Source organism: Camelina sativa, chromosome 5 (genome assembly GCF_030686135.1).
Source record: "Camelina sativa cultivar CO46 ecotype springtype chromosome 5, ASM3068613v1".
Classification (NCBI taxonomy): domain Eukaryota; kingdom Viridiplantae; phylum Streptophyta; class Magnoliopsida; order Brassicales; family Brassicaceae; genus Camelina; species Camelina sativa.
In genome coordinates, this window is record NC_141884.1 from 25222190 (window position 1) to 25236921 (window position 14732).

At 35.0% G+C, this 14732-nt stretch overlaps 4 protein-coding genes and 1 long non-coding RNA gene across 13 annotated transcripts; 4 read left to right on the plus strand and 1 right to left on the minus strand.

Annotated features, from left to right (window-relative positions):
- The first annotated feature begins 948 nt into the window (after positions 1–948).
- On the plus strand, positions 949–3871 carry LOC104787385 (pentatricopeptide repeat-containing protein At1g63130, mitochondrial-like). Its single transcript, XM_087450739.1, has 2 exons — positions 949–3290; positions 3494–3871. The coding sequence occupies exon 1, from the start codon at positions 949–951 to the stop codon at positions 1552–1554; it is 606 nt and encodes a 201-aa protein (XP_087306865.1). The 3' UTR covers positions 1555–3290; positions 3494–3871.
- LOC147944328 (pentatricopeptide repeat-containing protein At2g17670-like) lies at positions 2335–3069 on the plus strand. Its single transcript, XM_087450738.1, has one exon. It carries the CDS (start codon positions 2335–2337, stop codon positions 2587–2589), a length of 255 nt encoding a protein of 84 aa, XP_087306864.1. The 3' UTR covers positions 2590–3069.
- Positions 3872–4860: 989 nt separating the features above from the next.
- LOC104787384 (uncharacterized) lies at positions 4861–8682 on the minus strand. 3 transcript variants are annotated; one of them, XR_015557495.1, is made up of 9 exons: positions 8448–8682; positions 7910–8037; positions 7525–7815; positions 7234–7437; positions 7001–7150; positions 6505–6897; positions 6322–6401; positions 5220–6223; positions 4861–5042 (listed from the first exon to the last, which is right to left on the minus strand). XR_015557495.1 is itself a non-coding variant. In XM_087450737.1 (8 exons), exons 2-8 carry the CDS (start codon positions 7943–7945, stop codon positions 5320–5322), a joined length of 2058 nt encoding a protein of 685 aa, XP_087306863.1. In that variant the 5' UTR covers positions 7946–8037; positions 8448–8656; the 3' UTR covers positions 5070–5319. The 3 variants fall into 3 exon arrangements, 1 of the variants encoding a protein (XP_087306863.1); XR_015557496.1 differs by having other exon boundaries at positions 8333–8582; XM_087450737.1 differs by lacking the exon at positions 4861–5042 and having other exon boundaries at positions 5070–6223; positions 8448–8656.
- Positions 8683–8874: 192 nt separating this feature from the next.
- Positions 8875–10416, plus strand: LOC104787383 (uncharacterized). 4 transcript variants are annotated; one of them, XR_015557497.1, is made up of 6 exons: positions 8875–9121; positions 9215–9383; positions 9467–9534; positions 9637–9741; positions 9876–9970; positions 10076–10416. It is a non-coding gene; the product is annotated as an uncharacterized LOC104787383 (long non-coding RNA). The 4 variants fall into 4 exon arrangements; XR_015557498.1 differs by having other exon boundaries at positions 9901–9970; XR_015557499.1 differs by having other exon boundaries at positions 8884–9096; positions 9901–9970.
- Positions 10417–12085: 1669 nt separating this feature from the next.
- LOC104787382 (protein DEHYDRATION-INDUCED 19) lies at positions 12086–14521 on the plus strand. Of its 4 annotated transcripts, none has more exons than XM_010512958.3 (6): positions 12086–12520; positions 13307–13449; positions 13538–13615; positions 13711–13952; positions 14040–14223; positions 14309–14521. In XM_010512958.3, the coding sequence occupies exons 1-5, from the start codon at positions 12472–12474 to the stop codon at positions 14149–14151; spliced, it is 624 nt and encodes a 207-aa protein (XP_010511260.1). In that variant the 5' UTR covers positions 12086–12471; the 3' UTR covers positions 14152–14223; positions 14309–14521. The 4 variants fall into 4 exon arrangements, with proteins under 4 accessions (XP_010511260.1, XP_010511258.1, XP_010511259.1 ...); XM_010512956.3 differs by having other exon boundaries at positions 12258–12520; positions 14023–14223; XM_010512957.3 differs by having other exon boundaries at positions 12311–12532.
- Positions 14522–14732: the final 211 nt, after the last annotated feature.

Here is a 14732-nt window from a genome sequence, read left to right on the forward strand (position 1 = left end):
TGTGTATCTACGGTATAATATTTATCATATTTAAATTTTTAAAAGTTTTAAATATTTATCATATTTAACTTTTTAAAAGTTTTAAATATTTTTCATATTTAATCTTTTAAAAATCTTTAAAACAAAGAACCAAAATAAACCAAATAAAATATTTTAAAGTTTGAATGTCTGATAAATCAAGCTTTTTACTCATTTGTATTTGAAATCATTTTGCTCTCTTTTATAGTATGACTCTGAACTATTGCCCAATTTGTATAGACGATGTGGGATATTGTACACGTATTTTTTATTCATCTATTGAGTAACATATGTCCGTTTTTAAAATTTTGTATTACATCATATGCAGAAAAAAATCACAATTTTTATTAACTAAATGTATTATATAATAATTCAAGATAATTTAAATATAAATTCAAATAAAAAATAAAAGAGAATCATATATTTATGTTTGAATGAGGTAGAAAGATTTCCTTATTTTTTTAAATCTTACCTATAATTAATTTTGAAGTTTTGGTAAATAATATTAAAATCAATGCATTAAATGTAGTTAAATGTAAAAACTTTCTAAAAAAATATTTTTGAGAAAAAACTGCTGCAAAAATACTAATATAGATATAAAAAAAAGGTTGTTGATTTATTTGGTTATCATCTTCTTACTAAAGATTCCAAAAATTGTTTATTAATTGAATGTTAGGAATCATGATTCCATGTTTAGTTCATGTCGGAAGATTGGACCGGACAAACGAACACGAGATTGTCGATTACAAAAATATAATCCACCGGTACTGAAATGAAATCCATTTTTTCAGACTAAACCTGGTTGAACCAAAATTCACTTAAACCGGGTTAAACCAACATTAATTCCCGGTACGAATTCTTTCTCTCTCGAGTCTCGAGCAGTAAGATTGTCGGAGTCAGAAATCGAGAAGAAACCTAGTTCAGCCGAAGATGATGAGATCGTTTGCGATTGCGTCGGCGGCGAAAAGATTTGGTCACCGGAGTCTTCCTGAGAAAGGTAAAACTGGAAATGCTCCTCCTTCGTTTAGCCATTGCAGTTTCGGTTGTTGTTACGGGGTAGTACGAGCTTTTTCTAGCGTCAGTAATGGTTACAGAGATAAATTGAGGAATGGGGTGAGTGATATGAAGTTAGATGAAGCAATTGGTTTGTTCAGTGAGATGGTACAGTCTCGTCCACGCCCTTCCATATTTGATTTCAGTAGATTGTTGAGTGCTATCGCTAAGATGAAGAAGTATGATGTTGTCATCTCTCTAGGTGAGCAAATGCAAAAACTGGGAGTTTCACATAATCACTATACTTACAGTATTCTGATTAACTGTTTTTGCCGATGCTCTCAAATCTCTCCTGCTTTAGCTGTTGTTGGCAAGATGATGAAACTAGGCTATGAGCCCCATATCGTCACGCTTACTTCAATCCTCAATGGGTTCTGTCACGGTAAAAAGATTTCAGAGGCTGTAGCTTTGGTCAATCAGATGGTTGAAATGGGATATAAACTTGATACATGGATATATATATATATATATATAACCCTCTAATTCATGGGCTTTTTCGCGACAACAAAGTATCGGAAGCACTGGCTTTAGTTGATAGAATGGTTGCAAATGGCTGTCAACCGAATCTAGTTACTTATGGTGCGGTTGTGAATGGAGTATGTAAGAGAGGTGACATTGATTTGGCTTTAAGTATTCTCAAGAAGATGGAAGCTGCGAAAATAGATGCGAATGTTGTTATCTACAACACAGTCATTGATGGTCTTTGCAAATACAGAGAAGTTGATGATGCTGTTGACCTATTCAATGAAATGGAGAACAAAGGAATCAAACCAGATGTTTTCACTTATAACTCACTCATAAGTTGCCTTTGTAATTACGGAAGATGGAGTTATGCCTCTCGACTACTAAGTGATATGATCCAGAAGAAAATTAACCCCGATGTAGTCACGTTCAATGCATATGCGAAAGAGGGGAAGCTTTTAGAGGCTGAAAAATTGTACGAGGAGATGATTCAAAGGTCAATAGATCCTGATAATGTCACGTACAATTCATTGATCAATGGGTTTTGTATGCACGATCGTCTAGATGATGCCAAGAAAATGTTTGAGTTCATTGTTAGCAAGGACTGTCTCGCAGATGTAGTGACTTATACTACGCTTATAAAGGGTTTTTGCAAGTGTAATAGGGTAGAGGACGGTATGGCACTCTTCCGTGAGATGTCTCAAAGAGGGTTGGGATGGCAACGTTGTCACTTACAACACTCTTATCCAAGGGTTTTTTCAAGCTAGAGATTGTGATAATGCCCAAAAAGTATACGAACAGATGGTTACTGATGGCGTGCCTCCCAATACTGTGACATACAACATTTTGTTAGATGGACTTTGTAACAACGGGAAGCTAGAGAAAGCAATGGTGCTATTCCAGGATCTGCAAAAGAGTGAAATGGAACTTGATATTATCAGATATAATATTATGATTGAAGGGATGTGCAAAGTGATACACTTTGGTATCATATTGGGCCTTAACAAAGCCAATAAAACCCCAAAGGTAGAATCCACCACAAAAGCTAGCTTATGAGTGGGGGGACCAGTGGTGCTTTATATGGTATTGTGTTATTTCCTATCCCACCGATGTGGGACATTTATCAATACCGCCCCGTTTAAACAAGCGACATCCACGTCGCTTCCTCTCCCGTTTCTCTCCTCTCCAGCCGGACGTCGCATGTCCAAGGATCAGAATGCTCTGATACCATTTGATACACTTTGGTATCATATTGGGCCTTAACAAAGCCAATAAAACCCCAAAGGTAGAACCCACCACAAAAGCTAGCTTATGAGTGGGGGGACCAGTGGTGCTTTATATGGTATTGTGTTATTTCCTATCCCACCGATGTGGGACATTTATCACAAAGCTGGGAAGGTGGAAGATGGGTGGACTTTGTTTTGTAGCCTCAGCCTTAAAGGAGGGAAGCCTCATGTTATATAACCTACAATATTATGATCTCAGGATTTTGTGAAAAAGGCTTATTGCAAGAAGCAAATGCCTTGTTCAGAAAAATGAAAGAAGACGGGATTCTCCCAGATGATTGTACCTATAATACGCTGATCAGGGCACAACTTAAAGATGGTGACAAAGCTACATCAGCAGAACTCATCAAAGAAATGAGGAGTTGCAGATTTGCTGGGGATGCTTCAACATTTAGTTTGATCACTAATATGTTGTATGATGGGAGATTGGACAAAAGCTTTCTAGACATGCTTTCTTAAACCATCCTTGAGGTGAATAACCCTTTTATGTTGCTTTACTAGTGATTACTTTGCAGTGCAGTCCTTACATGTTCATGAATATGTTTTTTAGTTCATAGGAAATTCAAATGATGGTAACATTTTGTTTAACTTTGTTATTTATATATAGTTGATATGTTTACACTGATGATTATATAACTAGACCGAAGTTTCTTAGAATCTTCATGACGTTGCAGGGTCGAGCTCATGAGGTTGACTTCATGAAACTGGATTGTAAAGATCTACCTTTCTCCTAAAGAAAAAGTGGAAGGCTCAAACAAATGCTCAACAAAGTTCAAACAATTAGAGTGCATCATTCAAGTTGTTGTTTTTGGGATTCTTAGTGATAAATGTGGCAACCTTTACATTTGCAACTTTAGCTTAGTCAGTTAGGTAGATAGCTAACATGAAAGAATCTGTGGATTCGTGGAAGGATCCTTGGTTCTTTGATTCAGACTTTTGCTGTTTTCTTTATTGAAACAATGGATTTTTCTGTTGACAATTCAAAGACGTCCTTTGCTGAGATGATGCGAAGAAAGATGTTTTTGAGGATCTTATGAAAGCTCTGATGAAAACATGGTGTGTGTTAGATACTTAGATTAGTGTGCAGGATGAGATGAAATGAGTTCTTTTTGGTATTGGTTCTTGATCCCGTTCGGTTCAGACTGATCTAATTGCTTCATATTGTGTTTTCCTATGATTATTTCTATTCTTAGACTCACTCTTTTGAGACTCAATATCCATAAAACCTCTAGTAAACATTTTCATATTTGTTAACACGACCCTTTTGAATTATACTAATTTGTTCTTCTTATACGGATTAGTGACACTTGATTATAAAACCAAACAGTACCAGAGAACACAGAGTGAACCAGTGGGTTATTGAAATAATTAGATGCAGAGAATGTTTTAGTTTAAGTTTCTCTAATTTGTCGTCTCCCCTTTTCTCATTGTGGGTCATCTTTAGTTTGAAAAAACTGTATTTAATTTGTGGAATCTTGCGACTCATAGACTTCCGCTGATGAGCCAACCATTTCTGAGCTTGATCACACACTTTTCTCCTTCCTTCTATTGAATCGCATATTTTGACTTCGTTTGTTGACAAATCTCTAGTTTGTTGTTTTTCTTGCAGTGATGTTCCCATGGCGCAAACCGTTGTACATAACTACTTATGAGCAATTTGTTGCATTCTTCACTGAAATTCACAATTTTATGAACTGGACAGTACTTGTATGATCCGCGGCGAGATCTCCAAGTTCAGGGACCAAAACTCTAAAGGAAAGCTGACTTGATTGGTTTCTCTAAGTTGTTCGTTGCTGGAAGTCAGATTTGGATCTTAATTAAGTGTGAGAACAAGGACTTGTCTGAATTCTCTGATCCAAAACATGGTGTTGTTAACTTACAATTAGATTATTGATTACTTTATCTGGTTCGGTTCTGGTGACCCAAATGGGTGTATATTGTTATATTTACTAAAACGACAGCTTAGAGGACTTGCACTGAATGTGGTTGGAGGAGATGGCGTGAGCTTTGACTGTAACAATCACAAATGTTTCTCCCATGATTTGGTTTATGAATTATTATGATGTCATTAAAAATTCTAAAATTGTTCATACATGTTGCAAATCAAGTTTTGTTCATGTGGGGTTTTTGGACTTGGGATATGACATGCTAACTTGGGAACGTCCAGACACAACCTACTAATGGAGAATGATCTTTGTCTTTCCAACTTCTTGTATCTTTTTTCTGTAAAAGAAAACAAAAGCCAAAGAATAAAGGGACAATAAAATGCAGAGTTTATCTACTAAATTGAAACCTCTATGTTCAACTCTTGATGCTTTTGACACTATAGATATCATCCTGATCTCAACACATAGTACACAGTTAAAGACAACAAACAATGTTTAAACAATCTTTCCTAACCTTTGGTATGTGTGCATAGGAGTTGGGGAGATTTAAAGCAATGTCATTCAAGAAATTCTCCTGTTGAAAAGAACCGACGCTGATCAAGCCATAGATGTTTTTAATCAAGTTGTTTCGTCCAGTCAAAGTGTTCCCATTCGCGTGCAAAGCTCACAACCGCCTTCTTCTGGCTCTCCACTGACTCATGCCTTCTTCGTCTGTACATGTCTTCTTCCGGTAACTCGAGCATTCCTCTGATTACATTCAGTCCAAGATTGCTATTGAACTGTTGCTCATCATCAATCACGTGAACAAACCCTTTGTCTAGACCAAACTCTACGTGGAAGTAAGGGAAATTCTTGGGTATAGAGTTCCTCAGACCCTTCACGCTAGTGTCTATGAGTTTCTTTGAATTGTGCTGACTCCACTCGCTCTCCGCTTCATCGATCGCCTTCTTGAAGTAAAGAGGACCTTCTTTTGCTATTTCTTGAGGAATTGGGATACACTCGATCAAACAGTGGCGACGTTGCTGAGACAAACCAATCACAGTCTCCAGAAACACTGCGTCTTTTCCTTCTTTCGCATACATCATTATAAGACACTTCTTGAAATTACGAATCTCATCCCAAACATTGTCGTCAACACTTCTGCTGGCTGCCTCGTGCTGCATTGGCAGGATACAGCAATGGCCTGGGACAAGGGGCTGCTGTTGTGGTAGCATCAGATAGGTGAAGTTTGCAATGGACACAACTAAGTGTTTCGGTCGCTTTGGGTTCTCAAAACAGAAGAGACATCGTTCTTGCTGAGTCATAATACGTTTCACACGGTTGTCCTTTTCAGGAATGTTACTGGACGATTCCCGCTTCCGGGACTTTTTGCTTGGAGCGTCTCCATAGTCATACTCATCATCAGCAGCTTGATTAGATGTTTTGTACTGTTTGTTCTGCATTATGCTCTTGGCTAGATGCATATCCGTATTATCATCTTCATTCTTCCTTCTACCCGACATATCGTTGACAGGATATCTAATGAGTAAGAAAAAGAGGCAATTTAATATCAGCATGATTTAACAAAAACAAACAAAAAAATAAGCCAAACATCTCAGCAACAACTGTAAACTTACCTCACTACGGTTCTCATGGAGTGGTGGTTGGATGAATCGTCTCCAGCAGCTTGTTTTGCTTTTAGCCTCTCTGCTTCATCCTGTGAAACAGCTAAACTAGTCATACTTTGGCAATGAGTTTGAAAAAGGACTCGGGCAAAAGGCAAGTGAACGATGTGGAAAAAAAAAGAGTCATTATCTCACCATAAGTTTCTTGGCTTCTTCAGGTTTCCCTTTCATACGGAGCTGAATGGCTTTAGCAGCAAGTTGATTCACACTTAAAGTTTCCATACTGGGAAGAGTCCCTTCGCTATCCTTGTTGGTCTCTAATGGTAATGCTTTCTGCTCCACATCACTTCTGTGATCTCCACGAGTCTCTACGGGAGACACTGATACATTCTTCTGCTTAGAAAGCATTTCCTTCATGAAATTTCCGTCATTGGAAAACTTATTCAAGTGAGCTGCAGCTTCAGATATTAGCCTTGAGTCTTCGTTTCTACCCTTTCTCTTTCCCCAGGATAATGAAGGATCAGTTTTGGGGGCTCTCAATACACGATGGCGCACCGAGTCACCTTTTAAATACTCCCGATCATTACCCTTTAAATAAAAAAAAGTCAGGAAGTCAGAATATTAGCTGCCATACGTCCCAGTCTGAAACAGCACTAACCTTAAAGAACACCAAACCTAACATAAACAGTACCTTCTCAGAAATTCTTTCTGGATCTTTCTTTTCATCTTCCCCTCTTCTTCTATTATTTATTGCATTCAGATGGGCACGAGATGGAGCTGCTCTTTCAGATGCCACAGACTCAACAAGGTTACCAAGAGAACCCCATCGTTCTCCAGCAACCTGCATAACCATCAAATGATAGGGAAGTTACTCAAAGGCCAAAAAGAGACTATATTAAAGTCGTAAATATATACAAAACTTACCTCCTCAAGTCTTTGCCCTTCTCTCGCCGCCTGTTCTTTTGCACGCTTGAGTGCTTTTATTCTCCAACTCGCACCACCATCTCCAACAACCGAAGATGGTAAAAGCTGGTCTTTACCATGTTTTTTCTCAGATTCTTCCTCTGGATAACCGGTTCCATTGTCTTTCAAATAAGGATTTAGCTCCCTTGGGTTTACTTTAGTTACCTGGTCAAGGAACAAAAAAAAAAAGCATTAACTTAACTATCTATTATAGACCTGTTAGAAAGATACTCCAAATTAAAATTCCCTCACCTCAGGTGCACTTTCCTCGAATTTATCCTCTACATCTGGAGTAGGGTTTGGATCATCAGCCTTTCGGGTTGGCGGCAGCATCCAGTCAAGACCCATTTTCTTTCTTACAATATCTCCTTGGAGGGAGTCGTTGTCAACAGTGTCGCCATCTCCATCCTTAACAATCTTCTTCCCATCTCTCTTACTACCTTCTCCCTTACGCTCCTTTCTATCATCATCCTTGTTCCTTCTTCGTCTATCTTTCCCACCTCTAGATTTCTCTTTTTCTCCTTCCGAACTATCATCATACACCTAATAACCAAATAACAATACATCAAACTCAAGCCAGTCGTAACACACAACAAGAATTAAAAAGTTCAGGAAAAAGTGAAACTAGTAACTTTACTTCATCACGAGGTATGATCTTTATTCCAGAAAACATGTTAAACAATATGCGTCGACGATCTCAGTGACTTCTTCCTGTTAAAGAATAATCAACAGACTTCAAAGGCAGAGCGAACCAAAACTTCAAACCTGCACAAAGGTAAGGAAACATAACAAACAAAACATTAGATCATGTTATTAACAAAAAAACCTATATTCTATAATCCTCTAAGCCAAAGCTAGTTTTATATACTCTTCAAACAACAACTCTAAAGTTTCGATATTTACGATTATGAGATTTGATATGATTACAGGAATTGCGCTAAACCTTGTAGAGGTTCACTAGCTAGATGGTAATAAACCAATTTTGATCATTTAGACTCTAAACGCTACTGAATGAGAGATCTTAAGCAACACCCATAAACCAACTTCAATCGAAACGCACCCAAATTAGAGAACTGAAGAAACTAGAAAATAAGACAGAGAGCAATCTTAGCCAGCCAAAGGGGTCTCCTTTATCTTTGTTAATGAAGAACGGAGAACTAATTAAGGAAAATTACCGGGAAAAAAAAAGAAGAAGAAGACAGCTACGCCGGCGATGGAGGGTCTCTGATCGGAACAAGGAAACGATGTGCTCTGTTCGATGATTTAGATTTTAGGGCTCCAGCAGAAATAAAAATAATAATAAATAATATGACGAAATAAATGAAAAAAACTAATACTTATTATTATTATGTTAACTATGTATGGTTCGTGAACATTTGTTATTATTAAACCGGAAATTGTCTTAACCGTGTTTAAGTATTGAACGAATCAATACTATAAAAACAGAATGCGTTTATCTCCATGGTTTGACACCTCAGCCTTAACTTTTAACCTGGTATTGACACATCAGTTAAAATTATTAGCCAATAAAATTATAACAAATAATACAGATCAGCTTCTTCTTTGCCAAGTCATATAATTGTCTTTTACTTAGTAACTCGTGACGATTTTAAACTAAAGATCTAAACCTTTTTTTTGGCTAATCTCTTCTCGTCGATCTCTCTGAAACTCGATTGGAAACCCCTCAAACTCGATCCCAAATTTGTTTGTCTTATCATTCATTTTCGATCCCTCTCAGTCATTATCCCTCTGAGTCAGATTCATCGACGATCTACAACACCCTCTCATAGTGAGGAGTAACATGCATCAATCCAAATCGAATTGGTGAGCTCAAAATTGACACAGAAGGGTAAAATATAATTTTGGGTGTTCGTTATTTGCAGTGATTTAGTGTTTAAATCATGTTGGGTTTGATCCGTTTAGTTGTTTCGCTCTATTGCAGGAAGATTTCAGTTTCAGTAGTTCTACTTTCAATTTGGGTTTTGGATTGATGCTTTTTTGAGTTGATTTTTCTGATGATAATTGTGTATTTCTGATAAACTGCATACCGCCGACGAACCCGAGCCTAGGGAAAACGGGATCGTTTGGTCGGTAGAGAAAGACGTGACCAGGTATCACATTTTGGTTTTGGTGAAGAGTCGATTTATTCAGTGTAACCGATTTCTAATTGATATGTCTTTGACTGTTCTTGCAGTTGAATTTTGCACCTATTAGAAGAACTAACATGTATATGATAAATTTAAGTTGAAAGCAGTGGATACTGTGAGTCTGGTGTTTGTTTTAGATTTAAGTTCTCCCCTGACTCTTCTTTTCTTGAGCTTTAGATTTTGTCACTTATTTTGCTGTTCTATAATTTGTCTTCAGTATGGTGAGACTCCATTGCACATGGCAGCCGAGGACGGTTGGCCGGTTGCAATGAAGCTGCAAAATTACTCCTTCAGAGTGGTGATTATTGAAGCCAAAGCCAGCGTAATTTCCCAATTCTTTATAGTTATTTGTCTTCCCTTTTTGTAATGTGAAATTTTTGCAGCTCTACTTCATTGACAACAGCTTGGACTAATTTGATTTTTGGTTTTGGTTACTTTATTCCTCGTTTCGATTAGATTTAGCAATTTTGTTCCATTTCAGTGTTTAGATGATCGAGTTTTGCTGTTGATATATGTGAATGGTAAGACTTCTGTTTCTTTTTGACAAAATGGTAAGACTTCTATTTCTTTTTGACAAAAGTTTGACAAAAAGTTTTACATTACTACTTGCTATTGAGATTCAAACTTAACACATTTTTCTTTTTATACACTTGCAGGTGTAGTCATATTTTCAGTTTTATGTACAAGTGAAATTAATAATTTATGTTATTTATTTCCTGAGGTTACTTAACGAATTGAAATGTAAGCTAATGCATATCTTTTGCCAAGTTGCACGGTTTGGAAGAAGATATTGCAGATGAACTTCCGCAGTTTTGGATCAGCCATAGTGAAGGGAAAAAATCCAAATTCTCAAGATGTCGTTGACTATATAATTCTATAAATATTTTTTTTTCTTGTATATATTTTCAAAATGTCGTTATTTTTTTCGGTATATTTATTTTGTAAATAAAAATTTATCAATATTTATGTAAAAAGAATGATTGGCACTTGTGAAAAATACTACATATTCGTAATTAGCCTTTAACCAAAAAATCATTAAAATTAACAAGTCTTTGAAGTTTACTAATCGTATAATATACACTATACCTTACTACATATTTGATGGGCTATTTTTCTCTCCTTCGTCAATTTGGAGTGAATAACTTGGATTTTTTAAAATCCTATTGATTGATGAAATGTTTAAATTTTCTATTGTTAAAAAAAAAAAACCAAGATAGTTCTGTAGCTTTGACATATATATATATATATATATATAAAGTAACAATGGAATAAACTAATGTATTAATATATATATATATATATATATATATTAATGCCTCATATCTTCATAATTCGTAAATAAAATTTAAGTATAAAGTTTTAAATGTTTTTTTTTTGTATATTACTTTGTTATTTGAAAATAGTGAAATGTGTTTCAAGATTTCATGGTTTAGGGTTTAAAGTTCAATATTAAGACGTATTTTATTATTTATAAATTAACAAAATAAAATGAAACTAAAAATTATTTTGTAATTATAATAACATACAATAGGAATAATTATAATATTACAAATATACAAATTAATTATAAAAATTGTTTAGTTGTAAGCCTTCTTTCATTAATAGTTTACATTGTGTTTTATGGTTTTATTTGTAAAAAATACTTATAAATTGAAATCTTTGTTAAAAAAAAATTATGATCATATTCTTATTATTATAACACATTTCCATTTGATAATAGTATTTTAAAATATTTTAAATTAAGAAAAAGAGATTTAAATGGAATAAAAATATACATAAAACGAGAGCCAATGGGAAGAGATCATTCAGATAGCTGACATGGCGTATTTTCAAACCGTAGGATCTGAGTGAATCCAAACTACACAAATTCTAACCTCTCTTCATTATTTCATTGGCTAGACATTAAGAACTAAAACATTATCAATAAACACCATCAAAAACTATGTTTACTCACAATTTTTTATTACAAACAACATATAAATTTTTTTTTTCAAAAACATAAAAAATAAAAATATTCAAAAATAAATAAATAAAAAACAATTCCGCTGCGTAGCGCGGATATCAATCAAGTTGTTTGTTTATTTTTGTTGCAGTTGTATATAGAGTATATTCCAAGAATGGTTACTTTTTAACAGTGATTTGTGTTCATTATCTATATAAGGAATGACTGTTTAAATTTCTTCCTATACATGTCGCTATATTTAGAAATTTAGGATTAGTTATAATAATTTATAGGTTTTATGAGCTATGATGAGAAAGCTAACACTAATAATGGTGCTTTAATGCATCATAATACAAGAAAAAACAAAATTAATTTTAGTCTATAATTTCATTACAATAATAAAATAAAAAATAACGAGAAACAAATAATAACAAAAACCTAAAAATAAAATATTACCAATAGAACATCATATAAAAATTATTTTAAAAATAATTAAAAAAAATACAGAAAACAACCCGTGGCGTAGCGCGGATACTATCCTAGTTGAGATAATATCACCAATTCTCACCGAGATAAGTTGGTAGGTGGCAGGTGGCTCAACATGATTATTATTGAGTCTCACCAGGGTTCGAATAAGATATTGGTACCCGCAAGATAACGATTTAATCGATTCCATCTTCCAATGAGCAATAAATAAAATAGGAGATTAGTCTCCCATCTTTCTGATATTATGACAAAAGAGAAGAGTTTAGACATAAGCTGAACATCGGACTGAGTCCAGAGTTAACGTTAGCTGTCTAAAACTCTGGACTGATTAATAGTGTAATACCAAACACCGAACCGTGATTATAAACCGGGCGAAAACAATAAACCAGAAATTGGAATTTCGAGAAACCGGTCCATCATTTTCTGAGAATCCGATAATAGTCCTTGTTTCATCACAAGGCACTTGTTTCTTCCTCTCTCCTCCTCCTACCAAGAAAATAAAAAATCTATCATCGTCTTCATCTTCCATATCTATCAGGATCGATCCTGCTTGAGATTCGTTGCTAAACCGTCCTTCAATTTGTTCCAAGATTCTTAATTTTGTGGGCAGAGAGAGAGAGAGAGATGGACGCTGATTCCAAGAGATTTCTAGCTACGCTTCGATCCCGATCCGGTGAGAATTACAGTATAGCCCTATCTTAACTTTGATTTAGAGTTTGTAGCCATCAAGAAATGAAATTTCAATTAAAAATACAAACTTTTTTTATCAGTCTGATGCATATAATATATCATGGTTTCTTGATTTTGGCTCAAGAAAATGTTTTTGATAACTGTGTTAAAGTTTCTGCCTTTTTTTCCTAGCTTATTTCTTGCTCTAGTTTGAGTTATGTTACATAACTTATGTAAGAGAAGCTCTTGAACTTGTTGTGTTTGTGGAGCTGGAACTGGAAGAGATGTTTTTTTGCTTGTAAATAAGACTGTGAAATTTGATGTTCCTATCTATCTATAACAACAAGAAGGGTAGGTTCAATTTTTTTTAGTCCTCTCTTATTCATAGATCTTCAGGTATTGGTATTTGGTTTTAAGTTGTTTCATTTGATGTTTAAGGTTGCTTTGTTGCTGAGAAAATGCAGGAAAATAACCTAAAAAAAAAAACATCTTTCTCTCTGGATCTAGAGGAATGTTTGTTACCTTTAAGCTTGTTCTGTATTGGAATTTTGTGTATTATTAAGTTGTGTCTTTGATTTCTTTTCTACATTAATAAGTCTATAATTTGGTTTTAGAGTTTTGATTAGAAAGGGTAACCATGATTCAGAAGGTTGTTGTCTCTTGCACTTGCAGTCTAGTTTTGGTTTTTTCGTTCATATTGTTTTGTTTCTTGTCTAGGTGAATTATTTAATGCTTTGGCAAGATCATTCTCGTAATTTTATATGATCTTTTTGTATTTTAAAAAATGCAGAAATGTTAATGGGCTTTGAAGAAATAGATGGAGATGATGATTTCCAGGAGGAGTTTGCTTGCCCGTTCTGTGCAGAATCGTTTGATATCATTGGTTTGTGTTGTCACATAGATGATGAACATACTTTAGAGTCAAAGAACGCGGTATTGCTCTCTCTCTCGATGTATTATTCTTTCATGCAATTCTTTTACATCCATAATGTTTTAAACAATCAAATCCGTTATTTTGCAGGTATGTCCTGTTTGCTCTCTAAAAGTGGGAGTTGATATCGTAGCACACATAACACTTCACCATGGAAGTTTATTTAAGATATCCTTTTTATTCAATTTATACACATATAACTTAAACAGATTCTCTTAGTTCTTACCACATTGCTCTGTTGAATTCCTTAATGAGAGTTTTACTTGCAGCGCAAGAGGAAGTCACGAAAAAGCGGTACCAATTCAACACTTTCATTTCTTCGGAAAGAGCTAAGAGAAGGAGATCTACAGAGGTTGTTAGGATTTACTTCTCGTAATGGTTCTGTTCCTCCACCAAGTGGAACTCCTGATCCTCTAGTGTCGTCATTTATATCACCTACACGATCGCAGAGTTCTCCTGTGACACGCCAAACCAAAAAAGTATCCGAGGAGAAACATATCGAGCGGTATAGTTTCTACATCAGCTTCTTTATTAGTTTTTTTTTAGTGTTTTCAGAAGGTTTAGTCTTTGATTAGCATTTGGGCTTGTTCAGCAAGAGACAAGTGTGCATCTCACCCGTCTCATCAAAAGACCGAGAAGAGAGGAGGCATAAGTCAGAGTTTGTTCAGAGGCTCTTGTCATCAGCCATTTTCGATGAGGTCTGATCAAAAAGCAAATACAAAGATTGAGAGAACGCAGAGGAACTAATTCTGCAGAATCAGACTTCAGAGAATCTGGTACATATATATATGAGCCTCTGTGTTGTGTTAACAGAACCCTCAAAACACATTTTCATTGGAATCTTGATTCAACTGTGTGTAGGTTTCGAGAAAAAAACAGTGGATGTGATGAGAAGAAGAGGACGGAGAAGAGCAAGATGCAGCTATGTTATCTATATCTATGTATTGTGTATGTTTTAAGTAATAAACCAGAAGAAGATGCTACTTAATACATTGCGTAGAACTGTGTTTTCTAAAGTTTATTAAGCCATTGAAAAAGTAAGATAAGAGGAAGAAGAAATAAGTTGAGAAGTTCTATCGTCTGTAGCATATAATCCAATATGTTATCTTGTTTTTTTTTTTTTTTTTTTGGCAAACATATGTTATCTTGTTTACTATGTATTGTGTCTTATGAAATAAAAAGATGTTCACTCTTGTAAGCTAGTTAAAGTGTGTTTGAGAAACCACGTATGGCGTATGAACATCTGTTGATGATGGTGATCTACAACTACAATATTGTTTACTTT